General features: G+C 39.1%; 1 protein-coding gene across 2 annotated transcripts in view; it reads right to left on the bottom strand.

Moving 5' to 3' along the window:
• The window catches only part of nAChRalpha1 (nicotinic acetylcholine receptor alpha1), a 220865-nt gene that overhangs the window by 112324 nt on the left and 92626 nt on the right, over positions 1–15915 (bottom strand). For both annotated transcript variants that reach the window (XM_089072411.1, XM_089072410.1), the window contains exon 4: positions 7318–7427. In XM_089072411.1, the coding sequence (XP_088928537.1) occupies positions 7318–7427 (110 nt within the window). The remainder of the gene's footprint in view (positions 1–7317; positions 7428–15915) is intronic.

Genomic DNA, 15915 nt, shown 5'->3' with positions numbered 1-15915 from the left:
ATTATGATTCTCGTAAGATCGATATAATGCCCAGAAAGAGATTTTAGAAAAAGAGAAATTACAGCGTTCCACACGGGCCATAATTTTTGCGCTTCGCCGATTAAAGACAAAGTGGACGCTGCGAGCTCCGTAAGAGGCGGCAGGCGCGTCTGCGAGTTATGTCAAGAAAGTTCGAAGACTCAATTAATCACGTTTTTTTCGTACTTCCAGACGTGCTTTATGGTGCGCTTCTTGCGCAAGCATGTCATGTAAATCTCGGAACTCCGCACAAGTAGTAAAACCATCGCCGGCTCGATGGCTTCGAGAGTCGCGACAAGAGACGGCATCGTCTTCTCGCAAATCTTAATGATAACGTCATCGTCTTTCCCTTCCTCTCCTCGTTCCTTCGATCGGGAGGGCCAGACAATTTCTTAAAAAAAACTTTCCTCTCTCGAGTGGCGATATAAATGAAAGACGACGTTCTTACCAGTTCTTATCAATTCACGAAATTTATTACGGCCGAATCAACTGCGTTAATTAACTTAATATTCATTTTCATTCATTACTTTATATCTTATTGCAAGTACAGAAATGGAAAAATTAATTTCAAACTTTGTATATTTTATTTTGAATTCTGTATCATCTATCTATATTATCTATCTATATTATCTATCTAGTTAATTATTAGCAGTTAACTGACATGTTTTATAATACTATATGTATAGACAAAATATGTATATGATTGTCTTGTAAGTCCGTTCGGTTTTTTGGATCCTGTTTATCCATTCATTTTATTTCTAAAAAACGCATGTTAAGTCAACATTTGAATGTATTGAAATTATTGTTGTCGTTTTCGCGATGTCGATTGATTCTTTCACTGTGCTTCGTGAGCAGCTGTCATCGAAGATTTTGACAGTTTTGATCGTTTTGACATTTCTCACACTTCTTTTTCACTATAGATATATGCAAAGTATTCTATTTTAAATAATGTTGTGGCGATTACATGCATGCGTTGCATACATTGCCATTCGAATCAGCTCATTAGAGTAGATATTAGTATTCTCGGGTTTTAATTTCTTTCCATTTTTATCATACATTTTTACCATTGTATTAATTATTATTATCTTTGTAATGTTTAACGCTATTTTTCTTTGTAACATAATTCAAACGTTTAACGACCCGAGACAAGTAACAATAACAAATAGGTTCTCCTTTAATATGGATTATTAAAAACTTGTTATTAGAACTTTAGATATTTTGTTTGTCAGAACTAAGCTATTTATTGTCAAAAGAAAGATCTCGAAGGAGAAAGCGAAGGCGAGTTGATTCGAAAAAGTGTTTTAAAAAACACTTTGTAAAAATTCGGACTCGATTCCTTTCGACATCTTCGCATATCCGATTCACGGCAATAAATTCCAAAATGTATTAATATCTTTTGAACAATGCCTTAAAAAAAAATATTTTATATAAAAGTTGTAGGATTTCGAAGAGGCCACATGATTGTGATATTGATTTATTTGTAGATGACGCTATTGTCGAAATTGTTTTATGATAACCATTTTTTAAAATAAAATTATATATTTTTTATTACGCAGTACGGTTTCTCTATTTATTTGGGATAAAAAAGTATTAAAGTACAAATGTAAAAAAATTAATAGTTTACGAGATATTTTACATTTTATTCTGACATTCCCTCTGTATATATATATATAAAATATATGCGTGTTATGATAAGAATATATGTACTCAACATAAACATTTGCGGAACGCAAAATAAAGAAAATTGGTCTTTGTCCCATGTCTCTACGTCTATTTTTGGAGGAATTATAGTCTTTTAAAAATCCTCAGGTGCGTCTCATAAAAAAAAACCGCAAAAAAACGCCGTGTCCATTTTTTGCTTACATGTTCACACTTTTTTGTCCCCCCCAAAAAAGTGTGTAAACACGTGTAGTATAAGCCCTTTGAAATGCGATACGCCGCCGACGTGAAAACGTCGCATACGCCATCTATCGGATCGATCGTAGATCGTAGATTGCGGTCGATATTGTCAATATCTTCTTAATAGTGTAAGAGTATTATATAATTTTTGCTCCTTCTGTTTAAAAAGATAAATAGCAAGCGCGCAGCTCTAGTATCTAGTGTTATAAAAAGTTTATTGATAATGTATCGTACATCAATTTGTGAGTCTTATTTTCTTTTTCTATCGAAATGATTTTTTCGTTTTTTTATTTGATTTAATCATAAAAATGTTTTAGGTGAAGAGAGCGATGTTGTGAAAAATAAATATTTCTGACATATTCTTCTTTTTGAGTTCATTTTTTAGTGGTTCTTTCAATAATAATATTTTCTCCATATATAGAATAAATATGTCGGGCAGTTTTTGCGGTTTCGAATCTCAATTCATCTCTAAAAGAAAAATGTATCAAAAAGATTCATTCTCAATATATAACATTTCGTAATTCAATCCTAAAAGATTTTTATAAATAATAAAAACAAAAAAACGGATAAATTATATTTTGATAGAAAAAAATAAAACCCACAAATTAATATATGTATAATATCAATTGTCAGTGTGTAATTATTTTTAAAACAAAATTATTGTCAAAGAAAACAGAAGAAATTCATATCTGTGAAAAGATGGGGTTGAATCTGTTTTTGAGCGTGCAACAATAATGAACTATGATAATGAAACAGACAAAAGCGAGATTAATTGCTGTCATCTGTCAAATCAAGTGAAAATAATATATACGAAACATCAAAAGAGTAAGAATCATAAGACAATACGATGGCTTCTTACGACATTAAGTATTCACGTGCTGATTGAAAAGAAAAAAATTATAACGTTATTTTATGTCCAAGAACAACGTAATCGAATATTGCTGAACGCAGAGTCCGTAATTTTTCCTATACGATTTTGCAATTTTCTTGAAATATATAAAACGTACATATTGACAAATTTAACAGTTGCTCAATATGCCGCTACAAAGAGTTAGATCGTGCGAAATGACGGTACAATGCCGATACCTATTTCGCTTATTTATAAGAACGTCGTAAGAACGCCGCGGGAAGTGCCGGCGTTCGTCGGGCGTCGGTCTCTCGTATCGGAAAAATATGACGCGCCATTTGCACGCCGCGGTGCATTCCGTCGTTCCGTGGAGATCATTTTCTCCCGCGGCCGAGACATGAGAGCGTGTCGAACCACAACGACGACGGTCGGCCGGCCGGCATTGCGGATCGCCGATCATTACGATCGACGGTCCACGATAATCTTTCCTGCGCCTTGCTCGTAGAAAACGAGCGAACTCCCGTCCGGACCATCGATATCCTCTTACCCGGCAGTTTGTCCAACCTCGACGAGGAGGTAAAACTCCAGGTATATACTTCCGGTCGAACGGCGGAATCGTTGCAACCACATTCCGCGCTAAGGCACCCTTTATGGACGATATTACTTATACCCTCCTTTCTTCCACGCCTCTCGACGATCGTTCCCCCGGGAGAAAAGCTCCCTAGATCTCGATGCTTACGATGTAGCATCCATGACCAGAACAAACTGATCCCGCAATTGATAACGTGTTACGGTGCACGTGAGAGCGCTCTCAGGAAAGCGTTTGGACGCGACCAGGACACTCGGTGGTTGACACACGCGAAATGCGAGTTGAATGGTTCAGTGAGAAAAAGAGGCAGAGAGAGAGAGAGAGAGAGAGAAAGAGAGAGAGAGAGAGAGAATATGAGAGAAAGATCAAGTTATCCCATAAATATAATAGAAGCGAGTTTGAACGCGTCCTGGATAGAACTTACTGCTACTGGAGAACTCTTTTTCTTCACTCTCTGTTGCTTCCAACTCTCAAATTCATCCCCCTTTATATCAAATTCACGTCTCATTCGAGGGAACGATTGCGTATCGAGGCAATTGCGATATACATGAGATTACTTGGAACGAATGTTACTTTGTTACTAGGCCATCTTTGCTCTCTCTTTCTTTCTTTCTTTCTTTCTCTTTCTTCTCTCTCTCTCTCTCTCTCTCTCTCTCTCTCATTCTCTTTCTCGCAAAGGCAACTGGAATGGATTACCGTGGCGCGGTCTGGGATGAGCTGCAGGTGCAGTAATCCGGTGATAATGGAGTAACGAGATTCGCCCTCACGTACGTTTCTTGCATATTTTAACTCTGCATTTTGCGGCACGGTCGTACATACGTTATGCCGTCGGGTCGTTGTGCCTAAGCAACCCTTTGGCCGCCATCCCGCTGGCCCTTTGCGTACATATAAACGCATGTTCACTTCGCTGATTGCACGGAGACTTGGATAATTTTATTGGGCTCTGCACGGCGATCGCAGTTCATTTTCGCTAACGATAACGATCTTGCACGATGTTCATTAACGGAATAATTGCTTGAATCTTCATGATTATCTAATGTTACTTTAGGCTTTCAAATAATTTGCATATCAAAAAACAAAATTTAAAAACACCATATAATTAAGTCATGTTAAACAAGAAAAGAAAAATAAAAAAATGGGAGAGTAATGTAATATATAAAAAGTCATATAAAAAGTCTGAAAATCAATAAGAAAACAATAAACTTCTATGACAAAAAAATTTCGTTGACTTAATCTCAGATTAACTCTAATATTGTTAATAAAATATAGTTTTTAAATCATTAAGATTATCTTTTTAATTTATTTTAATGTATCAAAAAACATTGTTAAATAATTTGTTAATAATTCATTTCATATAATTTGTTTTTGCAAAAATAGCAGACCTTTTTATTTATTTCTCTTAAATTATCAAAACATTCAATATTAGCAAATTATCGAATATTCAATTTCATAATTGATGCAATAATATATCTGCTGTAACTGCATCATTTATATTGTAATATATATATATATATATATATATATATATATATATATTCACATTATTAATTATTATTTACTTTTTAAAACAAGAACTTACGTAGCTCACAAATTATTTCGCTGATTTAATTTAAAATTATTTTGACCAAATATAACCTCGTTAAGCCGAGGGTATGTCTCATTTCGTTTGTTTAACATAACAATTTTGTGAATTTAACAAAGTCTGGTCAACAATTTCATTAAATTAACAAAATGTCCTGCCCGAGCGCGACAATTACATCCGCCAGTAATGATTCGCGTGCAGTGGAATTCCGCACAAATTTGTTTGTTCATTTGATATGCTTTGTTGTGCCGCGGCGGTAGTTTATTTCAGAATGCGCCCCGTCCAAGAAGAAATAAAGGAAGATATATCGGCATAGAGTGCAGAGAGGGTAGCGGCGTCCCGGCACTTTAGGCCGAGTTTTACATAATGTATCAGCGTCGTACGTATTCCCTCGGAAGGAACGAAAGAGGGGATCTTGTCGTCGAGGTAAGGGATGTCGTGAAGCGCGACTCATGGGGGCAGGAAGGCTTCAAAGCTTCGATGGAAATGAGAATGGCGGATTGAACGTCGCACGCTTGAGTGGAGCTTAATAGGGCGGGTTAAGTTTGGTTTATTTGATACACCACCTTGACGCTTTAGACGAGATTGCCTGCCTCCACTCTGCAAGACTCGATTGTCCGTAGAGCGGATGCCAGAAATCATCCCTGCTTATCCCCCCCTCCCCTCCTCTCGCCCCGGGAATCACGAGAGTGTCATCAACCCTTCCAAGGAGGGAAGACGTTTTATCTCCGAAAGCGTTTGGTGGATTTCAATAAAATACGACATTCCCGAGTTCGCGTAGTCGGCAAATTGAAATGCTTTCTTAATGAGAACGTCGAAGCGTGAACATTAAGTTGGAGCGAAAGATTTATCGTTTTTTTATGGAGCTCTATATTAAAGTTGGAAATCCGAAAGCCTTTGAAAAAAAATTCCCTTTTAAAAGATAATGCATACCAATGGCAACCGTTGGAAGTTTATCTCAAATTTTATGTGACGAACTTTTCTCATTAAAAACTGACAATTTGGAAATTACGAACAATTTATAAGAAATGTGTTTAAATGAAAAAAATTGGCGAAAAAGTGGCAGCGCTTTTGCGCGCGATATAATTGCTGCGCGCGAGACGAAGGGCCGCATCAGCGGGTAATTAATTTCGATCCGTTCTGGATTAATGGTTCCGTAATTTGCGCGGACTTACGCAATTTGCGGCTTAGCTAACCGCACATTATGCATCACATCATCGCGCCTGGAGTACTACGCGTACTACGGCGAAGACTCACGGCGAAAATGAAATGGATGCTCTTTGGATTGTCGATGTATCGCATAACCGATACTCGGATTGTTGAAACGTATCGTGTAATCTCGCTTTACATATCTCGCGTCCGCCGAGCGGGGCGTAACGTCGGTGCGCTGTTTATTTCTTATTGTCTCTTAATCGCTGCCATCCATTTCTATTTCGTTACCCTACCCTACGAAATGGACATCTTCGCGACGTCGACCTCCTTGGGATTGTATATTCGAGACGTAACTCTTTTTCGCGCGATTGCCCCGCGCGGAGTTACGCGCGGGGGATCATTCGGGTGTGAAATGCGGCGAGGGTGCGGTTCCGTCACCGTCGAACAAATGAGCCGACCACCCGAAGGGAAGGGAAGGAGACTCCTACGATCCTCCTCGTAAAAGTGTCCGCGACGTGCTAGAGGGTAGGATCCTATTTCTCAATGTAGAGAGACGCCGGACTAGCTATCGCAGCCGCGCCCGCTCGTTTTCGCGGCGTGGATTTTCAAAATGCCCAACGGGAGGACGTGCCAGGAGGGATATCCCGAGTGAGGCTTTACGTCCCCCCTCCACTTCGCGCTAAAATCCTATGAGGTATGGCCATTTCGCGGTGACAAACGATACGATTCGAGAGAGGAGACGCTACGCGTTGCCGAGATCGGCGGATGAAAACGACGCATGAAAAGCAGACGAATCGTTTGCGTGGCGCGAAAGATTTACGGCATTGATGAATAACATCATACCCGATTACGATCAAAAAAACGCAAAAGAACTCGAATCGAAATTTTTCTCTTACTTACGATCTCATTTAGAAATCTTTACACTTGTTTTAGTATTTTAACTAATCAGATCGTCTTCTTTTTTTTTTTTGATATTATATAAGACATACATGTCTTACTTAGAATCAGTACAAAATTCTATCATATCAATTTTATTATTTTTGAACTTTAGAATCAAATTTATTTTTCACGAGTCAAATTTAATTTAAAATATTCTAAAAATTTTTTCATTATGACGTAAATTCTTAAATTAGCTTTACCGTACACTTTAGTAATCCATACATTTTTGTTTTAAAGATACAAAGTTAAAGACGCATCTAATTTTTTTGTTACATAGTTACATCAACTTACTTGTTGTAAAGAACAATGTCGGGTAACCATATGTGTTCCGATGGTACATGAAGGGTGTCGACACCGCCATAGTCGTCCGGATTCCACTTCAACTTGTAGTCGTTCCACTCCTGAAAGTAACAAAAACGAGTTGTAAAGAATGTCACCGTTTTAACAGGAGTCTTAATCGATTGTCAAGCGAATCTTTGCTCGAAGGAAGAAAAATGGCAGAAATTGAAGAGAGAACTCGTTTCTCTCTTTCTGCTTATATTCTTTTTTCCCTTTATTCGTTATTGTTTTCATTACTTTTTCTTTGCACGTGTCAAAACAATTATTAGATCCAATATCATTTATACTAAATCAGAAATAATAAAGTAACAAAAATCTTTTTCTGAAAAGTATTTTTAACAAAAAATGCATGATTCAAAATAAATTAAAACTGATTCAGAAAAAAGAAAAAAAGAGAAAAACTGAAAAAACCTAAAGCAGTATTTGTAATTGAAACTTTATCGCCACGCAAGGAATAGTCTATAATCGTCTTAACTGCTTTCGATATATGTCACCATCTAACCTTTTGCGACCACTTCGTGGCGTCTTCGCAACCCTCATAATTACCTCACGGAAGTTTCGTCCATCGCTATCGATATCCGATAGGAAGACGTGATATCCTATTTCTAAAATCCACTCTCCCAGTTTACGCATTTAGACGAAATAAAACGATTAAGGGCGAGAGTAATTACGGGACCTCCGGATTTTCTTCCTATTCATTACTCATTTTTCTTATCTTCATCACGAGATTCCACACTTCTCAAAACAAGAGAAGTCATTTTCGTGGATTTTATTTTCTCCGTCTTCGCCATAAAACACCTTTCGCTTAATGGACGAGAGAGATGTGTTTCAAATCGAGTTGTTTTGAGATCGATGGGGCTCTTTTGCTTGTCGGCGCATTTCGTTGGTGACGAAATTATCGATCGGCGAAATAACGAAGCGATCAAGGCGAGGTATTACGACGGGCTGTAAGACGGATATTTACGCGCGTCGCGTGAGCTCGTTTTGCGCCCGATTCCGACATACGTCGATATTTTCTCGCGCGAGATGGATACTCGAGAGTTGGCAGTTGAAGCATAACTCACCGAGGCACCGATGTTTTCTTACATCGGATCGATACACTCGGGCGACGCCCTCTGAGACCCCGTTTCCCATCCAGTTATTACAGATTATAGATTCCGTTAACTCAACGCCAATCAAATCTATCGCGAATTAGCGTTGTCAATAACGACATAATCGCTCAAATTCGAACAGCTCAAACGCATACAAAATTTCTAGCAACTTATTCCTATTCCTATGATTTTAACTTGATTTTACTAGATAGCTCGACGGACTACGCCGTATATAGAATCATTTGAATATTCAAACATAGATATATTCAGTTTCAAAATCGTTTCTCGACAGCATATTAAAAAGCGAGATTAGAAGATTATTGTTGCAAGATAAAAGACTGCGAACAATTTGATCTTATTCGTTTCTTTTTTTTTTCTTAATTTTAATATAAAATTTCTTTTCTCTTTCCTATCATTATTTAATATAAAATACAAAGCAATCGCCAATGCATATAGAAAAAGCAAATAAAGTCCTCACAGCTAAAAATTTTCTTCTTCATTCTTTATTCTTCTTACGATCTGTTAACTTATTTGTTAGCGAGACTTTTATTCTTATTATTAAATGGCCATGGCATGCGTGGGGATTTCGTCGGTGCAAAAAGAAAAAAGAAACTTTATAAAATGGAATACAGCCGATTTCGTTGCGGCGAAAATAAATGCTTTTTATAAAGAACTATAAGAACAACTGGCTGCATAATTTTAGGAAAAAGCTTTTCCATTGCGCCCGTTGCAAAGATAATACAATAGTGCTTGTTATTTTATTTCTTGCCGTCTTACCCATTCTAAATTATACGATTCGTTGAACGCAAAATAATATACCTGTGAAAAATATTTCAATTTTCCAAACAAATGCGGCAAATCGTATGACGATAAAACGTAAAATGAAAAGAGAAAATAAGATTTTTGCTTGCGACTGATGCTTTTTTTAATAAAAACATACATATTGTGTAAATCACTTTTCTTCTATAATGATGCATTTAGAATAACTCCCATCGCTTTGGAAATCCAATTATTGTGGATGTAAAATGAACTTGACGGTATCGGATTTACGTCAAAAATTAATAATTAAAGACTGCTCTTGCAACAGGCTTAACTCGATCTCGTCGTGCTACGCGGAATTATAATCACGCAGCAACGCGTGACAGAAAACAGGCACATCTGCGATGTAGATTCGCGCTGGTACGGCGCGTCGAGTTTCGTTGCTCTTGCAGGCATTAATTATTCCGCTCGCAATTAGCCGAGTTCGGTAGGTACGTATCTGGCATCACCGCCGAGGAGCGCCTAAAATTCCCCGCACGATTCAGCGGACTCGAATCGAAATCAGTTACCGTGGCGCGCAACGAGCGGAGCAGTCGAAGGATTTTAATTACCTGCTCTTTCACAATCTTTTTGTCCCCTTTTTGTCCCCTTCCTTTTATGTCTCTCGGGTGAACGAACCGGGCTCTTACGAGCGAGCTCTCTCTCAAACAAAATTGCAAGGAGATCTCCTCGAATACGAAGAACGAATCAATTTATTGAAATTTGTTGTCTGCGCATGCGAGGCAGAGCGAGAGGATAGAGTTTAGACACTTTTCGGAACACTCCACCGGGAGAATTATTGACACGAGAAACCTGTGTAATGAACAGATGCGTGCAATTATGTAGCATGCACTTTAGCAATTTCCCTGCGTTTCTCTCCCCCGTGTCTCCCGTGTTCCCCTCGTCCTTTATCTGTGGCAAACGAGATGATAAACCGTCACACATCTATCGCGGAAAATTATCTTCCTGCTAAAACGATTATACGGAGGCTCGGATGATTCCGACGTTAATTTAGTACGCAGCTCTAAAATGGGAACCTGTAAAAGGGAAACGCCCGAAGACAACTTTGCAGAATGCATGAGAATGTACGAGAGCGCTCTAGCCGCTTTTGGGCGGATTGCAATCAAAGTGGGAAAACCGAGGAAAAACTAAAACTTCGGCACTAAATCGTACTAGGCGATGAACTTTCGCAAGAGAGCCCCCACGCTTTGCTAAGGTTGAAACTAAAATTAACCGAGCAGGTAATTTCGCTAATTAATCCAACACTATTGCAGAAGCACGCGGAAGGTGCCTCGTAGAAGGTGCCTCGTAAGATAGAATATCGAAATATAGCATTGATTTAGTGATAGAGCGAAAAGTTTCGCAATAAATCCGCGTATATGAATCATCGTATCTACATATTTCTAATTAAACGATTATATAAATTTGTTTCTTTCATCAAACAGTCTCGAAACAAAACTTTCGTTTTTACAATCGCGATATTCAGGCATTATCCGCATAAATCTCAATTTTATTATACAAAATGATTTAAAAAAAATGAATAATAACGTGACAATCTTCTCAAAATTGATCTCAAATATTCAGTCGTGTGCAGCTCGAAGCGCGATCATAGAAGTTTAATATTTTTCAATACGTTCATTCATAAATTACGCCACACGTCATTTGCATTTGAATTTTTCTACTCGCATGACGGAACGGTATCCTAAGAGCGCGATTTATGGTGACTGAAGGTCGATTGTATGATGTCGTAAAATCGCACCACGGAATTCCCGAGCGCGATCATGACGTGGCGGGGGAAAAAAAATGCTGGCAATTTAGTGGCGATATTTTCTTTCTTACGGCGCAAAGTGCCTTCGTGATACCGGTCGTCTGAGCGAAGTGCGTCGCCTCAATCTTCTCTTGTATCGCAAATATCCTCGAACCATTTGTTCTCCTTCGTTGCTTATCCTAACCCGCGTAGCAATTTTATATTGTATTCATTCGATGATTTATAATGAATTATTTTATATCACTTGTGTATATAAAAACCAACGACGAACAGATGGTGCTTGAATTTATAGCTTTCTTGTGAAAACATATACGTCTCTTTCAAAAGGTCTCGCACGTGATAAATTTTACCATACCAAAAATTTTCATCCGTTATAAAACACGAGAAGATATATATTTTTGTTCCGTTTCATTCCGTGGACGAATTGTAAATTGGATCGTATCGTATCATTATCTTCTCTCTAAGTTACTTATAGTTTCTTTCCTTAGCTATATCTCTCTGTTAAAAAGGTGCCTTCGAAGTCGACGAGACGAGACCAAAGTACATCGTAAATCGGTTTGCACAGCGTCGGAAAGCGTATCAGCAAAAAGACGGAAGAAATCGGTGTTGGAGGAGAGAGGCGAGGGAGAAGTAAAATCGACGGGACCATCTAGTGTAACCTTTTAAACTCGAGAATGGCTGAGAATCTCTGTATTTTTCACGTGTGAGTCGCGCCTTGCGCCTCCTGTCACGGAGCGCCCAAAAGACTTGTCGATGTATCCTGCACCAGAAGAAAGAGGGGGAGAGAGAGAGAGAGAGAGAGAGAGAGAGAGAGAGAGACAGAGAAATTTCAGGAAGGAGAGAATTCGCAGCCGCGGAGAAAAGGCAGAGAGAACTCGGCACGTTCTCGGTTTATTCGTTCCCGATTCAAAATCACGCGCGTAATCGCGATTGACAATCGCAAGAGCTCGCAAAAGCTCGTGAGAGATAAGAGATCGCGTCATTCTTTTCCCGTCGACAGTACGACGCCGGTGCGGAATAAAGCGGGCCGCAAAACGGCGCGGTACTCGCGCGTCGATTATCGCGCGCGCCTCCCCGTTTACTTTTCAGCGCTTTTCGACGTTGACACGCGTCCAGATTTAGCTGCCAACGCGAACTGTCACCGCGTTTTCGCTACCGCGAAAAAATCTTGTGATCTTGTGTTCCGCGAGCGCCCGCGTCTACTCGCGCGCAGATTTCATCTTGCAGCTTTATCGGTTATATTTTTTTTTTTTTTTTCGAGGTACCAGCAGAATGTTGCCATTGATAACAGAATTGCGAACTAGCTAGCAGCTTTGAAATACAAGATCCGCTTGCGCGCTCTCGAAGTGAAAAAAACGTATATCTTTCTATTCAGGCGTTTCGAAAACCTGCACACGTACGATATATGCTGTAATAAATTTCTCTTACTTATAAGGTGATAAAATCGATAAAATATTAAATGCGCGAATGTAAATATATCATATCAAAATATTGTGTATTCTTACATATCTTAAATTACGTCGAAAATTGTGAAAGGATGAAACTACTGAAATAAAAAATTGACAATATTTATTTTCCAAATAAATGGCAGATATTTATCACTCGCTGTTACGCAAAGAGAATTCGTAACAAAATAGTGCCTTTAGAATACAAATGCACATCAAACGAATCACACATTTGGATCACACGTTATTTCAGTCGGTCGTTTTTTTTTTTTTTCGCGACAGGTCAGATACAGAATCTTTTAGGAACTCGCGTCAGAACATTTCGCGTAGGAAACAAGCTGAGGATAGAAAGAAATCCATTGTTACCGAAGTAGGTGAGAAAACTTGGCACGACTGGAGCTGTCGACTTCTTTCCTGGCAAAAGTTGACAATCGTCCATATCGGACATTCGGAAGCCCCGTAAAACTCGCCGGTTCCGAGCAACAATGGCAGAACAGTAGAATAAATACGATGCAAACATCTTGCTCTATTTAAACAAGCTTCGGGTCGCGCGTATCCGTAATCTCCGGATTATTTCGCAGAAAATACCGAGGGGAAATAACAACAGCAAACGATCTCTAAGCACATCGACTCGGAACAAACATCGCTTTTGATATTCACGTTTTTTGCGAGTCGTAATTTCTTTTTAGAATGATATTAGTATCTTTCTTAACGTGGACTTACTCGTGGATCACATTTGGAAGAAATGCATTTCCGAACTTTTTTAGATCAAGTGTGTCACATCAATACTTATCGTCATATTCTATAAAGACAGGTTTTTCAAAAGTTGAAATTATTTAAAAGCAATCAGCTTTTCGCATTTTTATATCAGCACATTTTAACGAATGTAATGTCAATTCCGTAATCAATTATTAAATGTAAATATCGATTTTAACAAGAGCGTTATTGAATAATAATGTCCCGATCTAATGTCTCGCAAATAAACGAGATAAACTTGCATAAACGATTTATCTACAATAATACAATAACATTACATGGTAACAAAGCATGGTGATAAAGCTTATTGCTTGCTACATATGTAAATCCACGCCTGATGTTGAATCCACCTTTGTGCATCTCCCTACTTTGCGGAATGAAAAAAAGTACAACCCAGAGTTATAAGCTACTTATGAGTTTTCAAATTCTGCAAATTAAAAATTAAAAATTTCGAGTTCGTCACTGTAGATTAAAATTTTTTTAAGTGGAGTGGCTGAGGGTTCACTTAGCCTCTCCCCCCTCTTAAAAATCTACAGTAACGAACTCAAAATTTTTAATTTGCAGGATTCGAAAGCTCATAAACAGCTTATAACTCTGAGTTATATTTTTTTTTCATTTCGCAAGATGAGGGGCTAAGTACACAAAGGTGTTGAATCTTTATTCAGATTCAGATCTTTGTAACGGACGGTGCCTCTCTTTATGCGATCGAGGAGTTAAGTAATAACGGCACGAGCCGTTCGGTGCATCGGTTAATGAACAAAAGGAAAGGGAAGGGCGAGAATCCGACTTCTACTTATATTACGTTGCAGTTACAAAGGCTCTAAGAAGGAGTACGAGAAACTTGTCTCTCGCGACGCGCCCTCACTTTCAGCCATATTTATAGCATAAATATCGCTGAAGAGAAACGATTTCTCCGGCTTTCTCCGTGTCGCGAACTCGGGCCGATTTCCGGTGGTGCGCGACAATAGGGACGAGCGAAGCGAATTGAAAACCCGTCTCTACTAATAATAACGGAGAGCTCAGACGAGTGTGGAATTCGATGTTCCTATCTCCCTTCCTGTTTCTTTTCTCGCTCGCTTTTCCACCCCCTCCCCGTAGCCGAGCGCGCACGAGCGATGCGACGACAGTAATAATACGGCGATAACCCAATTAAATAATTTTTCGATAGAATCGCCGATAATTTGCGCATCCATCGTAATTGAACTCCGTGCAATTCCGCGCGGCGCACAGTCGATTACGATTTCCCCCCATCGACAAATGAAATTCAACCGATATACGTCCGATATACGGCGACTATACGCACTCGCACGTGCATTAAATCGCGCCGACGCTCGCGTTCCGGTTCGGTTTGTAATTATTCTAACAATATCAATAATAGCGGCAGCAATCCGCGGCGTGCGTTTGCGAGACACTCGAGCCCGATAAATTTGCGACATCGATCGCAGCCCCGATGCACACGCGGGCTTCGCGTGCAATATCCCCACATTGCGGCGCGCTTCTCGCGCTCTTTCTTCCCCAATTATAATCAGCCTGTGAGAAAATATTTCTTCCGGCTCTCTCTATATTACGATTACCCCGTCCTGTAATCGTAAGATTTCCTCGCCTATTGTTTCCATCAGGCGCAATTTGTCTCCCGGAGGAAGATAATACCCATCGTGTTTTAACAAACAAGACACGACCGCCGCGACTCGATTAAACTTTCCCTGTCCGTTCCGTTCTCCACCGGATTCGACCATCTTTCTGTCAAGAAAAACATATGACTGTTTATTTCCTCACTATTGCGGCACTATTGCGAACCCATCAAAGGGCCGTTGTTGAAACCGCCGGTCGGCCTCACTCTCTTCTCTGTCTCTCTCTCTCTCTCTCTCTCTCTCTCTCTCTCTCTCTCTCTCTCTCTCTCTCTCTCTCTCTCTCTCTCTCTTTCTCTTGTTTCTCTCTCGGCTCACTTCTCTCTGACGAACAGTAATCGCAAGCAATTCCGAAACTCCGATAAAGGGGCGCCACTTCAACGGGGCTGACATGACGCCAAAGGGAAGTTCACTTCTGACCCTTCCTCACGTCCCGTTCTTTGGTTCGCTCATCCGCTATCGTCCTGCGGGTCGACGTTAGGGAAAAAAAAGGGAAGACGCCGATCTCGCTTCATCGACACTGACAAACGATCGTAACGAACGGGATAAAAAGAAGACTGACAAAAAACATTGGCGCAAACGAGAAACGCGCGGTTGCGCGATGTAAAAAGTCGGAACTTTTCTACCCAAGGTCAACTTTTCGACTAAACTTCCGGCTAACTTTTGCGTCTTCTCAATTTTGCTACCAAAAACTCATTGCCTGCAATCAAAGGTACTCTGGTATTCGGTGCCACTCAACAAAAATTTCTCCAAGGATTCGTCAACGATAATTAGCCAGGAAACAGTTCTTGTGCGATTGTACCCTCGATGATCGAGCCGAATAAAAAAATTACAAGAATAGCAGTGAATTCAGTAAATTATTATTAGTAGGAACAATATTTAATAAGAATATACCTGAATTAATTCCAACAATTAAAAGAATATAAATTCAAAAATATTTTTCACGCAGAAAAGAAAGAAAAAAGAAAAAAAAAGAGAAAGGAAAATTAGATAATTATCTTCCAGCAAAATAAATATAAACTCAATAAAAAATAAAATTTATCTATAAATTATTACAAAACTCC

This window comes from Pogonomyrmex barbatus, unplaced genomic scaffold, assembly GCF_055798465.1.
Source record: "Pogonomyrmex barbatus isolate J1 unplaced genomic scaffold, ASM5579846v1 scaffold13, whole genome shotgun sequence".
Taxonomy (NCBI): Eukaryota; Metazoa; Arthropoda; class Insecta; order Hymenoptera; family Formicidae; genus Pogonomyrmex; species Pogonomyrmex barbatus.
Note: the sequence above shows the minus strand (reverse complement) of the source record. Positions and strands in the feature narration are given on the sequence as shown.